Genomic DNA, 21,410 nt, shown 5'->3' with positions numbered 1-21,410 from the left:
TATGGCAGTGCTATCCTTTTCATCCTTGTGTTAGTTGTGTCATAATGGATTGAGTGGTCAGGTACTTTTTGATAAAATTACATGGGTCTCCATTTTGTTGGAAGATGTTGGGTAGGCAATCTGTTTCCTTTTTTTGGTGCCCTGGGTTGCTGCACTACATTTGTACTCATCTGAATAGTGTACAGACTACACATGGTTGTATATGTGAAAGTGCTAGAATTTATAGCATCATTTGCATACAGAAGCAGATGGCAATGAGCTATATATAGCAAAAATCCAGAATGATTCCCCCCCCCAGCACTGCTATCTTATTAAATTCATGGTTTTGTACGTATAAGAACATGCAACACTTCAGTACTGCCTCTTTACAGGCAAAAGAGCAGCTTGTAGAGAGGAATTTACTGACTGAGCAGTTTTTTCTTTATTTAATACTAGAAAGAATTCAAATACCCTTCCTGCAAAAAGGTCAAATTAAAATCCCTTACCTGCTCAGATGCCAGCCTTCCAGACTGAGCTGAATCCAGTTCTCCAGGAATCCCATTTCAAGGGTTAATTTTAGTATCTATGCAGTATCACTTTGACACCATTTCACAGCCTTTTCATCTTGGGAGACCAGCTGAACCAGATGTCACTGCCAGCATCAGTAAATGAGGCTGGCATGGTTGCTCAATGCTTGTTGATCTGAGCCTTTCATATTTAATCTTCACACATTGTTCTATCTGCCTTAATTCATCAATTTAGTAATTTACTTTGCCTGACATGCTTGTTTCACTTCTAAAAAATGGGCTCATTGGCAGCATTAATTCATCAGTTGGTTTAGCCATGGGTTTAGCCATGGCTGAGTTTACCCACCAGCCATTATGTAACCATTTGCAGTGGTACATGTGACCCAGTTCAGTAGGTATATACGTATGTATGTAATTATGATAAATTCTTAACGTAAGTTACTTCAGTTCTATTGTAATTCTGGGATTGTTGTTCTGTGGAAGTGTGAAAGAAGCAGCCCTCAGAATTCTTAAGATTCAAGTTCTTCTTTAGGACTGTTTTTTATTCCAACAATACAGGTGTTTACTCTTGAATGCATGAGTACAAGAGTTAGATTATACCTTGTCCAGAAATGATTATTATAGGGTTTATTTTCATTCGTGACCAAATAAAATCTGAAAGTGAAAAGTGTGGCTTAACAACTGAGCAGGTTGTGGATAACCAAGCACAATTAACTGTCCAAATTAACTGTCCTTGTGGAACAGACATCTATTTGGGCTTTGTAATTTCTTGTTATATTAATTCCCATAATAAACAAGTTGTTGCACTAGGCCGTTTAGTTTTTTGATTGCACCAGAGTTTCATAATTGAAATATGGATAACTCTATGGTTATGTGTAGCCATTTTTATTGGTGTCCGGTACTCACTGTTTTCATTTGAAAATATGTGTTTTGAGTTCAATTGTGTCAAAACTGAGGACACAAATAAAAGATAGTGCTAGTGAATTGTGCAACAGAAAGGTGAGAGTTAAAGTAATGGAATCTATCATTCCCAATTCAAGTCCATATCTTTGAAGTGCACTCCTGGGGAGGCAGATACACATGTTTAGATCACGGGATGTAATAACCAGATTATTTTCCTTGAATCAGCATTTTTTTCCACCCACAGAAATAGATTACAAGATACAGCAACAATTCTTTTTCTTTTTCTTGAGAGATAAGAAGTGGCAGAGCTACATGTTAAACGTAATTCGTGTTGAGCCAGCCTGTATTCTCAATGAGGGTGTGTTTCCCATCATCTTATTCCTCTCCTGCCTGTCCCACGTTTACTTAAAGTTTAGCAATACCATGCAACATCAGAGTGGCTCTAATTTCCAATTGTCTGGAACCAGAATTTGAAACCAGCAGTTTCAGGTTTGCAGTCACATTTTGCCTCATAAACCTTTTGAATTGGAACTTTGTGTATGGGAAAAATCATACCTATGATTTCCTGTGGAAACCCAGTTGTCTGGATTTGCAGATCCATTAGTACAATTTGCAGGACATGCTTTAACAGTCTGTTGTGTACTTCTAACCAAGCCAACAAATTCCAGAAATTAACCCAGAAGGATTAGTTTAGTTTAAAATAGTTGAGGCACTTCGGGGCTCAGCTAACTCAGTCAATTGTGTCATCCAAATATAGATATGAAAGTTATCAGAAGGTTAAATAACCATTCCTGCATTTCAGACCAAGATATCCTAGAACAGTCCCACAAATGTGACACCTTGTTGCTCATCATTTCTCTCCTCCCTAGAGCAATGGGGTGATATGGCATATGCTAAGTTTGCTGTTATTTTATTATTCTTCCAGGTTTCTCCACCAGGGGGAAAAAACCCCAGTGAAGGGCATTTCTTTAGAAGAATCAGTAGGTGTGAAAAAAGTTAAGTCCTCAGTGAGCTCCCATTTTCAAATGAAAATCTCTACAGTTATCAGAAATATTTATAGTTTGGAAGCAGCAGATGCTGAGCTATTACCTTGGATTCTAGCAAAGGCTGTATTTCAGGTTTTTGCACAGAGTGCCGTTTTGCTCTCCAGATGGACTACGAAGTACACCAGGCAATCTGTCCATTACCTTCCTGTTTTATTTGAGGGACCCATACCATTCTTTTAAATGGAGTGCAGCATGTGTTTGGGTATCTTAAGTGCAGTAGCAGCCTGGCGGTGCATAACTCAGGCATAACTAGGCATAACTCAGTTAACTCTAATGCATTTTGAATGAAAGCACAGAGACTAACTGGTGTTTTAATATGGTGTTAATATTTCTCCAGGAGATGCAATTGGCTATTAAGTCAGCCTTAAATGTTGCTGAAGGAAGGAGAACTAAATGACAAGGAACTTCTTGGCATAATACTCCACACTGAACAGTAAAAGGCAAATGGCTCTCTTCAATATCTGGAAAAAAAAATCTAGCACGAGTTTTCACCAGCCTCAAAATAACTGCAGTTCACATATATGCTGATTTTAAATTGGTGTTTTAAGTGCTCTTTTTCCCCCTGTAAAAGACCGGGCTTCCATTGTATTGTTTGGGCCTCATTCAATGTTGCCAACTGACCAGAAAAAATCCTGCTGTGACCTGTTTTGGGGTGTCTGTGTTTACAGCAGCTTAATTTATAAAAAAAAGAATAATAAAAACAGAAAAGAGAAATCTTCTCTCTGCATGAAGCACATAATTGTTACTTGCTAATGTCTGCAGACTGGTTAAAGGCACAAAAGTAGCAATCAAGTGAAAAAGCTGGGCAACCTTCAGCCCGGATAAATTCCATGGCTTGAATAATTGGATCTAAGAACTGCTTTGCTTTTTGATCCTGTCATGAATTATGCACAGATTTGCTAGGAAGGACTTGAAGGAACATAGTTTCTCCCTCCATCTTTAGGCTGAATACAAATATAGTATTAATAACATTTGTGTCTTGGAATGTACTACCTGATTGTATCTGTGCCAAAGAAAGATGGTACTCTGCCACTGCAGAGAAAGACCCTGTAATAATTGAAATTACGTAATATTATGCCTCAAAATGAATGAAGGGTCCTTGTTGTTTTGCTGGTCTGTCCCTCCACTCCATCAGCTGATTTCTTTCGGGGGTGAATAAAGAGCTGAATATTTTACCGAGCAAAGCCTATCCCCCCTCCTTCAATTTCTGGCCTCTTGGGAAAGAGCTGGGGCAGAGTAGCAGAACCTCTTGAAGCAGTCAGGACTCTCAGCCTGTCCAGCAAAGGACAGTTCACTGCCAGCAGTTAGTACCACAGTTCCCATTTCTTCAAAATTCAATCTTTCTTCCCAAAGAATTTCCTGAAGACGGATTTGTTCTTCTGGCTAGGTGAAGCACCTTGGTTTTGCTCACCTACCATTTCTCGGGCTCCACCAGGAGTAGCTATGAAGGAGTGGCAACGGGGCCGGGGAGGAGTAGTTGGAGTCTGCTCACCAATGTACAGAGTAACAGAGTAGTTGTTGGGTTCTTTAGACTTTGATAAAGGTGTGATCTTCTGATATGTAGCTGAAAGAGAGGGGGGGGAATCTTTATTATTTTTTATAATATCAATGGAATCGCCTGGCAACTCCAATTTTAGTACTTGTGCCTTATCACCAGGCCATGAATTATGAAAATTACATATACTGTACTCGCTTCTTTACTAGCAGTTACAAAACACAGGACACTTGCATATGGCACTGTTTCAACTCCCCAAACCTTCTAAAGCATTTTGGACACACGATCCCTTTTTCGCTAACTTCGGTAGAGGAAATAGAGATTGGACCAATCAGTGCTCCCTCCAAACTGATTGGAAGGAGAGTGCAAAAATCACCTGTCAGTGCCCCCCCCCCACACACACATTAAAGCCAGGCATCTTTTTTCAACAGGTTGAGTGCAGGGCTGGTATATATGTGTGGGTAACATGTAGTGGCTTGCTTGAGCACAGAGACTGGGAGGCAGGGTGAATCAAGCAAGGCTTCGTGTGAACCACTGATATAATCAGAGAAAAATCAAGCTGGATAGTTTTATTTTCAGAGGTAGTGAAACTGATTAGAAAGATCGACTTGGCTGGTAGGGCTGCCTGTGAAGTCTACTAGCTAATCCTTGTCCAGGTGGCAGGAAGTAAGCCAGTCAAGACTTCCTTGAGTGAATGAGAAATGTCCCCAACAGCCTGTCCTCAAAGCTTGTGGAGTTTCTGTGATGACAAAATGAAAGTTGTTGTCGATTCCAGCTGCTCTGAAGCCAAGTTGGAAGAAAATGGCCTTGGTTGCCCCAGTAAGAGGACATTGAGAGCGGTGGCAATGTAGTCAAATGTTGAGCAAAAAATGCCCAAAGAGCAGAGTGAAGAGAGTCAGCAACTCTACTTCTTATTTCAGCAAGGACCAGGTTTCATTAAAGATGGAGTGAGGAAACTTAAAGAGGGAGAAAGTGGCTGGGATCATAAGGAGAAAATTAAGAGCCTTGGTGGAGCAGTGGGCTAATGCCTCCTTAAGTAACCCCAGCTGCCTGCAATTAGTGCAGGTTCGCATCCCACCAGGCTCAAGGTTGACTCAGCCTTCCATCCTTCCGAGGTAGGTGAAATGAGGACCCAGATTGTTGGGGGCAATTAAGCTGACTTTGTAGTAATGCCGCTTGGGGTGTGTGTGAAAGCCCTAATAAGTAGGCATATACATAGAATGAAGGCTACTGCTAAGCTTGTAAGCCGCCCTGAGTCTTCAGAGAAGGGCGGGATATAAATGGAATTAAAATTAAAAAAAATAACAGCCTTCCCCTATTGCACTAATGAAGTTACCTAGTTTGGGTAATGAAAGGCCGGCAAGAAACAAGCAAGCTCAGAGAGCACCAAGAACCCCTCATGTCAACCCTGAGTTACAAATATTCTCCTTTATTGAAGTCTTCCATAGCCAGGAGCTCTCACTAACAGCTTGAGGACTATTATTGCCAAAATTCTCAGGCATCACAGACTGTACTAATCAGGAAATGACCACAAATATGGTGCTACTTCCTTCTTCTCTTGATATCTGGAGTATTTCTAGTGTTCAAATTCAGCTTTGGGAACAGTGAACAAGGAATGAATATCTGGCCCCTGAGAAACTTCAGGGTGCACTTGGTCTCCAGTATTGGCCTGCTGACACCTCCTTCACACTTAGGACAATTACTTGTTGATGAGCATTTTGCTCTTCCATTACCATTAATCAGATTTCAGAAATAACCTTTTCAAAATTGCCTCTGACAGTTGCTTCTGGAAGACATTTGTCAAAGTATAAGCATGCATTTGCCATTCAGGAATAGTCACAGTTCCTTTTATCAGAGGTAACATACATATCTTGAGGACTGAATGACTGAGCATATTATCATTCTGAAATGGCAGTTATATGCATCTTAAGAAAGTTAAGACAGGTCTGGATTTACTGATAAATCTAGAGATCTGCAATTTTATCAACAATATTTCAATGTATTTCTTTTTCTGACTAAAAAAAAAAGAAAATGCCATTTACTTTTGGTTCTCTGCTCACAACCAGTTATTGGAGCAGAATTATTTAATTTTAAAGATATGTTTTCCATACTAGGCCCCATTGTAAATCTAGTATTCCTCCTGTGTAATCAAAGTCTGCTCCACCTTGTTTAAAGCACATTAAAGTGAGAAGTGTATTTCAAAATCAAAACAAATGGATCTGACTCCAAAAGTGTGCTCCTGGCACCTAGTGGAGATTTTAAGCAATAAACTTGTTAGTTGAAAATAACCTTGACTTCTAACTGAAATGATATAGTCTGAAAATAGCATTATGATGTCATGTTAGTCACTGTAGACACATTTTAATGGCAGACCTTTGAGCTGCATTTGAACATAAGGAAATGGGTTTAATAGCTGATTAGCTGTACAAACAGTTAGAAAGACAGGGGGGGAAATAGTCTTAGCAACACTTATTTATTTCTTTGACAGTGCCTATAGACAGAGTCATTCTATCAATGCTGTGCATAACCAAATCAATAATTACACCTAATAACTCAGGGGAGTGTTTCTTTATAGATATGCATGTCACACCTGAGGTGAACGAATATGATCGCCTTTTGCTTGTCACCAGTCCACAGTCATCTTCCTGACAGAACGGAGTCTCTTGTGACCGTGCTGACTCCAAAGGAGGAGAACGCTGCTTTAGATTCTGTTCTGTGGTATAAATAGGTGCAGCTCTGAGGCCATTTCCTAGACCTAGAAGGAGAGACACACCGCATTAAGGCTAAATATTCCAATCACGTATCTCAGAGTGCTAGTTGTAGCTTTTAAAGCCCTGCCAGGGTTGGATCAGATGCTTATGTGATATCAGATATTAGCTTTGGCACTGATTATGTAACCTTTACTGTGATGAAGACCAAGAAATAAGCTTAGGACATGTATGTGTGTGTGTGTGTGGGTGTTGCGTGTGGGTGAGTGGGAAAGACTGATAAGCCATGATTTGGTTAAATATGATTAGCTAGCTCCACCCGATATGTAAAGCCAAACCAAAACAATCCACCTTATAACTTATGTTAAATAAAGTATGTTAAATAAAGCAAGAGAATACACAATCTGGGATCAGGGCAAGTGATAGCACTAATTTTAAAAACAAAAGGAAAAGAACCATGGTTCTTTTCAGTTCAGCCATTGTGCATATACGTGTGTACACAGTACACTAATTTGGTTCTTTTGTAGATAGAAGCTCTTTCTCCAGCTGTCAGCAATCACAGTTTGGGGGTTTGTTCATATACTGTAGATGTCTCTTCCTTGGAGGAAAAACTTCTGTCTCAGTGGATTCCTTTTAAACACTTAGTTCAGCCCAGCAAAGGTCTGTATGGAAATGGCCATTTCTGCTGCCTTTGCCAGTTTCTCCAAGACTTCAAAAGTCCAAAATAAATTAAAAAGATGCTTAAATGGGGTCTATGTGTTTAGTTATTACCTGTCCTCTACAGCTGTAGCTTTTGAAGGATGCTCTCATATGGTGCTTTGATTGAGAAGACAGGAACTTTTTACACTATACTTTATTTAAAGAACTCCTTCACTGGGTAGCTTAGCAATATTACTGTACTAAAGATAAAGGTAGTGTCTTTCAGATCAAGATCAACCTTTGGTGACTTCATCGATTTTTGGCAGCAAATAGTTCATCACTCTTTCCTTTAATGATGTTTTGGGTCTGTACTTGTATTGTCCCATCCAATTATTTACTAGACCCAGCCTTGTTTAGTTCAGGGTCTAGAGGAGCCCAGGTTGTCTAACTGCTGATACTACAATAATAATCTATTGAGGTTGTCAGGAAAATGCTCTTGAAAATCTGCAGTAAGCTCCATATTTACCTGTAGTATCCACTGGTTCATTGCGAGCACTATAAGGTAACTGCAGCTTTACGCTTGACTTGGGCAGAAATCTGATTTCTTGACTCTTAGTTGGAAGCTTTTTCTGAAAGCTCTGGAAGTGGGAAACTCCTTGGCCAGGAATTGCACTAAAAAAAGGGGTGGTGGTGGAGGGTGGAAATAGGAAAGTGGATTAAAATCCGAACTTGCAGAGTGCTATGCTGCATATTTCAGGCAATGCTTAATTGTAGATTGTCTTTTCCATAAAGCAAACAGAGCTGCTTTATTCATAGGCACCAGTTTAGGATATCTCAATTAATTTCATTTGGTCCACTCGCAGTTTTTATGTGGCTGAAAGTAAACCAGCACACTGCATGTTAATAAGAAGTGGGCATTAGAGATGCTTCTAATAATGCAGAGGCTGGAAAGTCACACAGGAAGGAAAAAGCAAGGAAACTACAGTGATAATCTTAATTCAATCTGAAGAAAATGCATTGCCAAATATTAAAAACTGTCGTTAATCTAATCTCTCCAGATGTGCTAGACTGCAATCCCCATCAGCTCCATCTGGCATGGCCATAACTTTACATTTAGGAATCCTAGAGCCTGGATATTCTAAGTACCTTGACAGAGTATTGCATTTTTAAAAAGCAAGCACCAAAATATTTATAGGGATACTGTATCAGTTTGTGAATTCTCAAAAAGTTTCTGCACTCTCCTCTGCAAAACTGCACAGTATTGTAGCCAGGTGGCTTGAACTTCTTACCTAACCACAGAGCCCATCCCTTGAGCAGGCTGAGAAGATGATGGGAAGAAATCCATCTCAGGTAAACCTTGGAGCATATGAAAGCAGTCATTTCAGATATCACATTTTAAAATAAAACCATTCAAGTAGTTCAAAAAGAGGTCTCATATCCAAGCAAACCTATGACAAAGGTCTACTTCTTACACTTCAGAGTAAAAAAAGAAAAGCAAGAAAGAACAGAGTGCTGTAGTCTCTCTGATGAGCATATTGGAAAGATACATGAATTTTAAAGCACTTTCGTTCTTCTTTACTTTTGTAGTTTGGCTCAAACGTGAAATGTGCACAGTAGCTCATGTATGAGCCACTGTTGTTATACTGTTACACACAAGGAGCTGAGCCTAGGAGATTGTTTCATTTTAGCTTCATCTCCCACAAATAAATCCCAATATTTTAGTGAATTTTCCCTAAAATATTAAGATTAGCCCATGTTAGAATCTTAGGTTTGATACAGGTTCAGTAAGATACGTAGTGAGGGAAGATAAAAGTTGTTAGATTCTCTGCTTAGGCCAATTTCTATATTCAGTCTTACCTGAGTTTTGCTGTAATTTGGTGACCCATTCTTTCATGAGTGGTTCAGTTGGAGCTCTGAGAAGATACTTGGAGCCATCATTCAACCTGTGTGAGAGAAGACGTATTATGGTATCAAACTTCAAGGTAGATCAGATTAAGAATTCATTGCTAAGTAACTCAGTACTACTTTCTGTAAAGCTATAGTAACAAAATCTTATAAATCTGAACGTGCTTCCTCCTCTGTCCCTTCAGGAGGGTCTTGTCTGAGATGTTTACTTAGGATACTTTCCTGCCCTGGACTCAGTCCTCTTTTATCTGATTGTTGTCTTGGCAGTGGCTCTTTCTCCTGTCTGTCAAGGCCATTCCCTCTGCCTTCTACATATGATGTTGCAAAGAATACTGTATAATTTTGGAGACTGGTCTAGACAACTCCATAGAATAATTTCCAGTTCTTTTTAATCCTAAGACATCTGTCAATAGAACTATTAGATGATAGCTGGCTACATTCCAGATTTCACTGGGAATTAAGGCATAAGTAATAGGTAGAAATAACTTATCTACCTTAAACATTACTACCAGTTAAGAGATGGGGATGATTGAAAGTTGTATGTGAAGAGGAACCAATTTGTGCTGGAATTCTGGGGGAAAAAAGTTGATCTTGCTCTCTTCAGGAAATTCATTGGCACTATGGGTTGTCCTAGAAATCTGATGGGGAGGTATTTTATTTTATTTTTATTACATTTATATCCCGCCCTTCTCCGAAGACTCAGGGCAGCTTACAAGCTTAGCAGTAGCCTTCATTCTATGTATATGCCTGCTTGTTAGGGCTTTCACACACCTCCCAAGCGGCATTATTACAAAGTCAGCTTATTGCCCCCAACAATCTGGGTCCTCATTTTACCTACCTCGGAAGGATGGAAGGCTGAGTCAACCTTGAGCCTGGTGGGATGCGAACCTGCACTAATTGCAGGCAGCTGGTGTTACCTAAGGAGGCATCAGCCCACTGCTCCACCAAGGCTCCACCAAGGTATGACAAACTGCTTGTGTCCTTCCTAAGCAACTGAACACAGTGAACGTGTTCCACTGTTGGCATATTGGGGTATCTACAAAAATTATATAAAGGACAGCACCTTTTCCAAATGCCCAGTCAGAGAATGAAAATTTTCAATTCTAACAGTACATATACCTGAAAGTACCAAATGCATCCAGCTACCTCATACAGGAATGGAAAAACTGATGCTACTCACTGTAATGTGAAACAATTGCTCTTTTTGGTGTATTCTGTTTCCAGGGTGCAAACAGCTCCAGACAAGTTCATTGGTAAGGCCATCACAGAGCTCTGCTATGCAAAGAAGGCAAACATAAAAGTCCCCACACTTGAAAATATTGCTTCTAACTATAGCTATGGCTAGTACATATTTAATCAGGAAAAAGCTTAAATGGCAAACTGAAGAAAGGAATGATCCAGGATTTTGTTTCTCATTTCTACTGATAATAATAATAATAATAATAATAATAATAATAATAATAATAATAATAATAATAATAATAATAATAATAATAATATAAAGTTGGAAGGGACCTTGGAGGTCATCTAGTCCAACCCCCTGCTCAGGCAGGAAACCCTATACCATTTCAGACAAATGGCTGTCCAGTCTCTTCTTAAAAACCTCCAGTGTTGGAGCATTCACCACCTCTGGAGGCAGGTTGTTCCACTGGTTAATTGTTCTAACTGTCAGGAAGTTTCTCCTTAGTTCTAGGTTGCCTGATTTAGACCAGGGCTCTCCAACCTTGGCCACTTTAAGACTTGTGGACCTCAACTCCCAGAATTCTTTAGCCAGCCTTGTAGGCTGTAGAATTCTGGGACTTGAAGTCCACAAGTCTTAAAGGGCCAAGTTTGGAGACCTCTGATAGACACAATGCAAAATGCAAGGATCTCTTTGTGATCATGTTCACTCGTCTTGCTTAATGGATCAACGTCAGTATTCTAATCTAAGAGAGCCAATGCAGGTGCTTCTATTCTATGAAAGTTTTGTGAGTTTTAATCAGTGCTGTTTATAATTGCAATTCAGGTTCAGTTTCAATGCAGCTTTGGGTAATTTGTATTGTTATGCTTTATGACCGTACTAGGATACACGTCATTTTAAGTTTTATTTTGGCAAAAATACCATTTATTTCTAAAACTAAGTCAACAAAAACAGTATAAAGTGTTCTCAAGTAGATATACTTAATGACCTTGTTCACGCAGAAGTCATTGGGTGAAGGATTATAAAGAATATAAAATGGTGGAGAAACAAATTCAAGCAGAATTAAAAAGGAGAACATCAACACTGTTAAATGTCTGGCAGAGACCTTTCTCAAGGAGAAAAACTATGTGATTGCTAGGGGTACAAAAAGACTTGACGATGGCATATAATCAATCATGGAAGCATTCCATTTTGTGTGTTTCTCCCTCTTTTTCTCTCTCTTTCACCAGCTATTACCTTGAGGGTATCTTTCTTGTCCTGGTAAAAGCACAAAGTTTGCCTCATCAGAACTGTGTGAAATGTGTTCCAGGAGCGACTATTTGCCTGAAAGAAAAAAAAGGGCAAGGTCAGATCTAAAACAGATGAAGATTGGTCTGTACATAAAGTAGCACAAGTATGAAACCTCTTTTATCCAAACTTGCTTTTAGAATACAGGTAGTCCTCAACTTACAACCATTTGTTGAATGACCAAAGTTTACAAGCCATACAGTCCTTTCAACAGTTCCAAGAAGACTCCACGCCCATTTGCATTACTCAGGTGGTCCTGACGACACCAATAAACCTCCAGGTGGCCTCAATGACTCTCTAAAAGTATACAAATGATCAGCTGTCTGCAAGGAATATAAATCCTTCCATTCGCCACTATCCAGTCAGAGCTGAAGAAGCTTCTTGGATGAGAAGTGAAAACAAGAAAGTCCAGTTGCCTCTTGAAAAAGCATCCTTGGGATTATAAAGCACTGAAAAAAAATGAGTTACATATGACCTGTCCTGGCACTTTTAACCTTTGCAGCATCCCCACAGTCATACGATCATATTTTGGGTGCTTGGCAACCAGCATATATTTATGATGGCTGCAGCATTCAGCAGTAACGTGATCAGCCCTTGTGACTTTCCCAGCTGGCCTCCAACAAGCAAAGTCAATGGGGGAAGCTGGATTCACCCAATGACTATGGGATTCACTTCACAACTGCAGTGATTCCCTTAACAGACACGGCAAAAAAAATACTGTAAAATTAGGAGCTTAGCAATGGAAATTCTGGTCCCAACTGTAAGCCGTAAGTTGAGGACTACCTGTAAACTCTCTCCTAAAACATGGGCCAACAGAAACAACCAGCGTCAGAGAGCTCCTTCAGGACATGAAGAGCTATATAATTGGCACCAAGCAAATAAAGTATGGGTGATTCCCTGGTAATAATTTCCCACTCCATGTCTGGTTTGAATCAAACTAGTTTTTAACCTTATTTTAGCTGACAAACTATGGGTTATACTTATCCTGAAAACTCATATCATTTCTTCCTTTGGTTTATATTTGAATCATCTCATTGAAAAACTTTTGGAGCTGCATCAACGTTACTGACAACATATCACTACAAGACTAGATGAGATTGTTTCAATGTGGCAATTGACAACCGGTAGTTGTTTGGATCTGCAGACAAGCACCAGCAAGAAATAAAAAAAGAAATTAACATACTTTCCCTTTCTCTATATAAATACCTTTCTGCCCCCTGCCTGCAACAGGTTCTTTCTTTCCAGAGGTCCTTCCATCATCTGAAGTTCCAATTTACTTGGAAGAGTCTAGAAAAAGACGGATAATAATATATAGTCTCCTAAAAACATTTTTTTTTAAAAAAAACACCCAATCTCTTGCAAAGGAACTCAAGGCATTTTTGTATCACTTTCCCCAAAATGAAGCCAAAGGGTGGGAGAATGTTCTTTTTCCCTAGACAAACTTGCTACTGTACTAACCTTAGCTTAGTTAAGTAAGTAAATTCCAGGTGTGCTTGTCTACCATAGCTATCATCTTCCAGCTACACGGAATGGGCCAAATTGAATGGTGTTGATGAACATCACACTCAGACACACCTGTAGGGCTCAGTGTCCACAGCAATCTACTTTAAAAAGTGTGAGTTTTGCATTAGCGAGAAGATAAATCTATCAATTCTTTGGGGGACATTTGAAAAAGAATCGCAGTTTAAATCTTAGATAAAACGAAGTTATAGTTTTAATGTAGTTTTTCCTATCCCACCCCTTGAAAGCCAATCATCCTCACCTTGCTAACACTTTTGCTTTCTTCTTGGAATTTCTGTTGATCTGCTGGACTTATTTTTTGCAGTGACAATTCTCCGGGTGAAGCTGCTGCCTCTTTATTTAGCTCCTGGCAAATAGATATATCTGCTTTGCTGCACTGATTTGGTCCGTTTTTCCTCTTGTCAACCCCAAGACCGGTCCTCCTTTCTCCTTCTGAATTCTGTAACATTTCAGCAGAAGTGGGAAGCTTGAATTTCGCTATCAACCAATTATCTGCAGATGTCAGGAGAAGCTTTCCAACTGAACTGCCCATGGTTTGTTCTTTGTCCCTCTTTTTCCCTCCGACATCTGACCCTTTCTGATGCTTCTCCATATTATTCCATATGGCCTGCAGCTCTTCTTCCTCCTCCTCAAACATGTCACGAGCAGGATGACGCACCTCTGCTGCCAGGTCTTGCAACTTTGCTCCTTTGGTTACCTCTGCCCATGGAGTCAAATTGAAAGGGCAAAGTTCTGGGTTACTCAGAGTGTTTTCCTCATAGCCCAACTCACAATCAAGCTTAGAAGGTTCGGTGGGGGATTTATGTCCCAAGTGCAGAAATGAAGGCGGGTGTCTTGACGTGCTTTCTTCAGAGCACTGGGCATTTTCTTTTTTGGGTATCTCGTCCACTAAAGGATCTTTAATTCTGGTTAGATGAGAAACTACATCAGGGTTGCTTGTAGATTCAGCAGAGGAAGGCTTCAATTTCAACCTCAAAGCTTCTTGAACGTTGACTCTCTTGTCATCTACACCTTTTACTTGCTTCTCTTTGGAGGTATCCATTCTACCCAGTGAGGCAGCTAGTTTATCCCATTCCAAACCTATCTGCTCATGAAGTGCACCGATATGAGATGGTTTATTCTGCTTGAAATAAAAAAAATCGTCACTGGAATTGTTCTGACTTGCAGGATGCAGCCTCACCTCTTCACTAGAAGCAACAGCGTAAGCTTTCTGCCTACCATAGCTTGGGCTGATGTTCACTTCTTCAAAGCAAGTGCCTTTCTTAGTCTTGGGGAGCTTATGAGAAACATCCTCTACTCCTGTGTGCTTTGAATGCATTACTTGCTGTCCTCTTATGATTTCCTTTTCCAGGCTGATACTGGTCTCATGTGACTTTGCCTCTTCTGTACTCCTTTGGGCCACGTGTTTCACCTGGTTTTCTCCCTTCCTCTCTGCTACCTCTTTCTTTGCTACCTTGACAATATCATGGACATTTCTAAGAGCACTGAGGTCCTTGGGAAGTTCCAGGCTCAAAACAGATCCCAGGGAAAGATGCTGACATGTGTTCATCTTTTCTGTGGATGAGTGGTGACTATGGAGACTTTTGTCTTGTTTCAGGAACGTGCACTTTCCAGATGTTTCTCTGGCTAAATCACATTCAGCATCAATAGCCCGTTCTAGCGGATTCCTCACGTAATCCATCAGCTCTCTTTGTGGTAAGGACAATGCCTGCAGGACTTGCACCCTCCGGCTGCATCTAGGTGGCCAAGTGTTATGCTTCCCTTCTTGCAGACAATTTGCTTTTGTACCCATAATCCTTTGTGGAGTGAGCCACTGGATATCTACTGCCCTTGCTTTGGCTTTTCCATTTGGGCTTTTTGAGGAGCAGCTGGAACTAATCTTGGGGAATGTGTGAGAGGTTGCTTTGCTCCATTCTACCCCGGAAAATGGGAAAGAAGGAACTCTGGGAGGCTCTAGTTTAACAGATTCTGGTATGAAGGATGAATTTCCAAAGTTGGCGTCTTGATTTCTACATCCATCTTTCTCCTTCACATGTAGATAGGTGCTCACCTGTAAAACGTGGCAAGTAAAGTAAAGAACATCTTTCAGCTGCATGAAGCTGCTGGAGTCTCAACCAACTATTTAGGATAGCACAGCAGCAAACTTGCATTCCTACAACCTTATTTAAAGGCATGCACTGGCACATGCTTTCTTCTGCCAAATGTTTATTCGCTCTTCACTGAAAGACCCATTCATGCAATCCCCCCCAAAATGGACAATGCACTTCAGGTTTATTAATTTTCTTACCAACTGAAACTCGAGCTATTCTAGTTTACTTCATTTTATTATTCCAGGCTTTTCAGGAAGGGAGGAAGTGTTGGGCAGAACTTAAATGTAGAGGAACCATTACTAAATGCATCTCAAAGCATTTCAGTATAGATGATGTACTGCCTATTTTCAATTCATTTCAACATTCAAACTATCAACAGAGTACTAAAAACATCTAATGGGTTAAGTCAAAGTGATTAGCTGAAAGAGGCATTGGCCATTTTCCAGAAATAAAATAATTTCTCCTGTCCATATCTTAGCTCGAAATTCAGTATACTGCAGAACTCATTTGTTGATTCTTTTTCCTTTGCAAACCCATTTGCTCCTTCATACTGGGATCTAAATTACATACTGTTCCTCATCCTAGTATATCTTCCGTTAATTTGTAAATCTGCATAGTAGGTGATACCAGTCCACCATTTTCAATAGTTACACAGAACAGAGAACCTTCATGAATGTAGGGACTAACAGCAGAAACTGTGTAGGCTTCAATTACTGAAGATGCAAGATGCCCAGGAGAACAAATACAGCATATAGAGAGAGCTTGGATAAAATACAACATATAGTATTTAAGAGCTGTGGTGGCGCAGTGGTTAGAATTCAGCATTGCAGGCTAACTCTGCTCACACTGCCAAGAGTTCGAATCCTTTGATCCTGACCGGCTCAAGGTTGACTTAGCATTTCACCCTTACAAGGTCAGTAAAATGAGGACCCAGATTGTTGGGGGCAATATGCTGACTCTGTAAACTGCTTAGAGAGGGCTGTAAAGCACTACGAAGCAGTATATGAGGCTAAGTGCTATTGCTATTTAAAGTCCTATGGGAGCAGTTTTCATGGCACATATTGGGATATGAGATGGAAACTTTAATGCAACTGTTATGTATTCATGCCTTTATACACTGCGCCCTTGGAAAAAGTGCCTGCCTCATTCCTAACATGGATAACCGTAAATCAACACAGGAGTTAACTATGAGGAGTAGCAATGAGCTAGTTAGTCAAGGACCTTGCAACATGCAGCCATGTGCTCTAACATGCATCCCTGGTCCTCACTCCTTCATTCCTACCTCACAGCAATTTTACCTCTTTCGCATGCTGATGGTACAGCCTTTTCTTTCTCTTTAAACTACCCAAAGTATTTCCTAAAAGTCCCTGGCAACGTTTCCAAAATGTTTTACAGGCTGAGGGTTTAATTTCAGAGAGCTGGATATTAGGAAGGAAACAAAAATGGAAAGTGAAGGAGTAGTAACGACAACCTACAACAGCCAGCAGAGAAGTGAAAGTGCAGAAAGTCAGTTGGTGCCACATAAAAAGACTATGCTAGATGTAGGAATGGCAGCTGTTTATGTAAGAAGCAGAAAGCAAAACTGGCTTCCTTGATCCATACTGCGTATTAATGCCCTATTGCTCAGTCATGAAGTTCCAAATTTTCTGCTGATGTTAGGTGATCCCCGACTTGACATTCTTAGTTGGATATTTTCTCACATTAGAAATTCTTACCTCCTATCACTCTAGAACAGGGGTGTCAAACTGCCGGCTCGCGGGCCGAATGCGTCATCTGGAAGCCGTGCCCACCCTACCGCCGGCAATGGCAAAACCGTCCTGATACGTTGCGTGACGTCACGTGACGTCGCGAGTTTGACATGTCTGCTCTAGAATGATGCATTCAGGAACTTTTAAGATGTGTGAACTTCAGCGCCCCAAATTCATGCTGGCTAGGGAATTTTGGGAGTTAAAAGTCCACACGTCTTAAAAGTTGCCAAGGTTGAAAAACGCTGCTGTAGAGGCAGCGTTACATTTATTGCATTTGGCAATTAAGCACATATATCTCTTTGGCAAGGAAATGTCCGTGCCTTACCTTGTGTGAAGTCTCTTGCCCTACAGTTGGTGAAGATGCACTCTGCCTTGCTGCAGCCTTTTTCTCCCCTTCCTTTTCAATGCTCAAGATCAAGCTGACTGTGCTACCCAAACTGCCAGGGGCTGCTCGTGGCACAAGTAACACTGGGGTCTCTGAGGGTTCTAGAACTAGAGTTCCCTTGGGGACGTCCACCTCAAAGGGTAAACCATTTCCTGATTCTTCCAAGCTCTGCTTGTACCCTGGAAGAACATTTAGTGCAAATGCAGTGGAGCCTGGTTCATTCTGTTGTTTATGATACTCTCCTGCTGAACATTTCGTTAACACCTTAGAGTGCAGGATACCATCTGTTTCAATCACAGCAGCTCTAGAATCGCGTTCAATCTAGGGAGTAAGAAAACACAGTAAATAAGCTGCAGTGGATCATTTATTTTCTTCCTTCAGCTTGAATGCATTGTTATTTTTTCTGAACTGGGTTCTCCTTCCTTCTTGCCTGTACAGGTTTCTATGCATTAAGTTACTATGAACTGGACATAAGATCATGGCCTATTCAGAAAATTAGAATGTGTTTGTAAATTCTGCCATCGTTATTGAATCCAGGGAAGGGATTGGTTCCTCATTCTGTGTTGTGGTTGGTTCACACACAGGAGGCAAAAGACCAGTTGGGCAAGTCTGCTGCAAATTTGGAGACACTCCATTCAAGTGAACAAGTGCCTTACATATGAAACTAGGCTATTTGCCTCAATCTCCTGTGCTAGAGTTTTTCAGGAGGGGGAAAAAAACCCCAGCAACTAAAAATCTATTCTGATGGCAAGTATCAACCAACAGCTCAATTTACCTAAATATAATAGGAATGGAGACCATAGAGAAAAGTTCCACTGCTGTATTGATTCTTGGAGAGTTTTAATCTGAATGTGCAAAAATTTACTTAAAACAAGCATAGCAAAACTTAAATGGGAAAACTCCAACATTGGAGAAAGGGAGCAAATAGACACAGGGCACGGTCGTTGCTCTTCTTCTTATTGGAAAGGAATCAGATTAAGAAATGGGAGTATGAGAGCCAAGATGATGGTTATTTAAAAATATTAATATAGTCATAATTATACTTCTAAGGGCTTCTTCAGTGATGTTTTGACAACTTCTCAGTCTAGCCCCCAGTTCTCAACTATCTGTAGTCACTATCCAAGGCTGATCCAGATAGCTTTCTTCCTTAAAACAGAATTATCTCCTTCCAAGTCTTAACAAGTACAGGTGAGCAAAGGGCCCTGAAAAGAATTGCACGCTCCTTCCAGTTTCTGAGACTTTAAGAGACCAGAATAAATTAGGTTGAAAAGGGGAAGAAGGCAATAACAAAGGATCCCGGTGATTAGCTCCTGCACTTTTTCTACAGCAGCATGTTTTTTAAAGGATGTAAACACAGCCATGAGACGTAGAATATCCATTTCTATTTTTGGTAACAAAACATCGATAGAGGTACGTATATCCTTTGGGCAGATGTCCTCATCTTTATCAAAATAGAGTGGACTGGTACTTTGTCTATAAATCCTAGAATGAGAAGCTGTTGACAAAGCAACAGAATTGGGTTATTTAAGAATTCTGAGCCCTGCTGGTGATACACTTGATTATTATTTTTTTTTTTATAAATCCAGATGCATACTGCATACTGCAGTCATGATTCACTGCATTCTATGAGCCCATTGTACCGATCCAAACACAAGCTTATGTATGTGGGGCAATATTCTAAAACCAAATTGTTCTCCTGTATCTCACCCCTCTGCCTAGATCAGGGGTTTGCAACCTTGACAACTTTAAGACTTGTGCACTTCAGCTATGCTGGTTGAGGAATTCTGGGAGCTGAAGTCCACAAGTCTTAAAGTTGTCAAGGTTGCAGACCCCTGGCCTAGATAGGTGCTTTGATTGGTGGAGCCAATCAAAAGAACTATTGAATCAGAACATGCATTTTAATGAACAGTGAATTTACTAGTCTAGTTAATGTTTTTGCAGTTACATCAGGAGCACTTTTATGTCACCACTGTTTTCACTGTCAGTGTTCTCAGACGTTTGAAGGAGACCCATCTTTACTTTTGCCCATTTAAAACCTGAGGACAAGAAGTGAAAATTGTTTCACCATCTTGAGCTGTTCTATGTCCTCATGTATAAGCGGACAGCTGATGGCACGGACAACAATTGGATATATTAACTGCAGATTCAATATTGATGGCAGAATTTACAAATACAAACATGAATTCACGAATACTTCTCTAGTTCACTCGCATAACAATCCAGTGATACAAATCAGAGAAAAAGATAATAAAGCTAAATAATAAGGAAACTTCAACCCTCTCCCTTGGTTGCACAATACTGTCTTCATCTTTTCCCCAGTCCATAAATAAAAGTCAGTCCATAAATAAAAGTTCCTATTTGTAACAAAGGCACTCTAGAGGCATACTAACTTGGAGGTTCTGAGGCATGTTTAGAGTGCTATCCTGAGTCTCTGGCCCATCATTCTGGTTTCCAGGGTGCCTTGGAGAACACTGTGCTTGATATCGTACCATTACCCATCCCAGCATGTTCTGAAGCTCCTCCATTCGCTCCTTTATCTAAAGGCAGAAAAAGTGTGAAAGAGGAGAGGAAAAAAAACACACCTGAAATGCAATATTACAGTATCTCTGAAACTATTTTCTTTCTCTTAAATATTGGCTTCCATATTCTTAAGGATGCCAGGTAGATTAATAGATTTGTACCTGTCCCTTTTCATTCGAAGAGTTTAACTATTATACCCTACTTATTTGTCCAGTTACCCCAATAAAGCCTGCTGAGAAAATCTTATCATTTCATCACAAAAACCATTGGGACCTTAATGATGAACAACTATTGGTACTTCCAGGATAATTGCAAAGGTTCTGTAGATCGTAGCAAGCTTTATCAGAAGCGTGGAACTGATGTTTCATATATTTCATGCATTGAATTATTTGAGAAAGGAAACAAGGTTATCACATCTCTTTGGACTCTCCTCAAATGTTCCCCAGAGAGAAACTCCTTGTTCATCTTTTACAGTCCTCTTGCACTTGTTTTAGCAGACAAGAACCGATATTCCTTACAGTTAATAGCACTTTTCATTCTAATTGAAAGGAATTAGCCCCTTTCAATGTTTCCTGTGATGTTGCTCCCTGTTCTCAGCAGCTACTCTCTGTGTTGCTTTAGTTGCTTTTTCCTGTTTTAGATTCTTCTACGTGAGTCTATTCCCAAACTTTACCTGTAGCGCTACTCAGCTGGTTTTCTGCTGCTATTTTCCCTTGCAATCTGATCTGTGACCAGCTCTGAAACCTGTCCATTTGCTTTCCTCTCACACTCTTGAACTAGTTTCACTCTACCAACAGAAGAGAATTTCTGTAGCTCAGGGTTGAACTGTGGATTCTTTGGTGCTCTCTGATCTTGGTTATTACCAAGGACCCCATAGCTTCACCCTATTTCAGGGGTCTTCAAACTTGGCCCTTTTATGACTTGTGGACTTCAGCTCCCAGAATTCCTCAGCCAGTGTGGAATAAAAGGGCCAAGTTTGAAGACCCCTGCTCTATTTCTTCCTAAATATGCTCTCAGAATTGAAAAATAAATAAATCTTTGATATCCTTGATCCCAGTCATTGCTCGGAAACCATTTCTTTCTCCCACTTCTCCAAGATCAGCTATAGGAAAACTTGAACTTTCTTAAGAAATCAAAGCAATTAAAACATCTGTTTGAAACGTAGCATGTTGATCCAGTGCAATAATGATTACAAACCAGACTGAGGGCTGTGATTACATTTGTCTGCTTGTACCATGGACTGTGTTTAGTGCTTTCACTTCTGTAGAGGGCAACATATATTTGCAGAATTGAATTTCATCTCTCATTTTAAGGTCTAGATTTAAATGATAGGTGTGTCCATCCTACCCCACCTGTGCTGCACTTCCCCACTGGAGTAGGTTCTCCTCACTGGCTCAAATAGCAGAAATTAAGAGAGGTTTTATAATTAATACCATCATATTATTTTCTGATCATTTTAGTGATAACTAAGTGAATA

General features: G+C 40.2%; 1 protein-coding gene across 1 annotated transcript; it reads right to left on the bottom strand.

Moving 5' to 3' along the window:
• Window positions 1-2,597: 2,597 nt before the first annotated feature.
• On the bottom strand, window positions 2,598-17,630 carry LOC310650881 (uncharacterized protein). Its single transcript, XM_083379696.1, has 10 exons — window positions 17,354-17,630; window positions 13,432-15,240; window positions 12,876-12,956; window positions 11,619-11,705; window positions 10,383-10,474; window positions 9,155-9,240; window positions 8,587-8,653; window positions 7,824-7,969; window positions 6,541-6,705; window positions 2,598-4,019 (listed from the first exon to the last, which is right to left on the bottom strand). The coding sequence occupies exons 2-10, from the start codon at window positions 14,980-14,982 to the stop codon at window positions 3,790-3,792; spliced, it is 2,505 nt and encodes an 834-aa protein (XP_083235822.1). The 5' UTR covers window positions 14,983-15,240; window positions 17,354-17,630; the 3' UTR covers window positions 2,598-3,789.
• Window positions 17,631-21,410: the final 3,780 nt, after the last annotated feature.

The sequence above is a fragment of the Vipera ursinii genome, assembly GCF_947247035.1.
Source record: "Vipera ursinii genome assembly, chromosome: 1".
In the NCBI taxonomy this organism is placed as follows: domain Eukaryota; kingdom Metazoa; phylum Chordata; class Lepidosauria; order Squamata; family Viperidae; genus Vipera; species Vipera ursinii.
Note: the sequence above shows the minus strand (reverse complement) of the source record. Positions and strands in the feature narration are given on the sequence as shown.

Bases quoted from the DNA above. Each gene is read 5' to 3' on its own strand.
- LOC310650881 (XM_083379696.1), bottom strand. From the start codon at position 14,982: ATGGGTACAAAAGCAAATTGTCTGCAAGAAGGGAAGCATAACACTTGG. The intron at 11,706-12,875 runs GTATTTATATAG...TTTTTCTTTCAG, and splicing joins TGCAGGCAGGGGGCAGAAAG to GCAAATAGTCGCTCCTGGAA. The intron at 9,241-10,382 runs GTGAGTAGCATC...TCTCTCACACAG, and splicing joins AGCAATTGTTTCACATTACA to GTTGAATGATGGCTCCAAGT.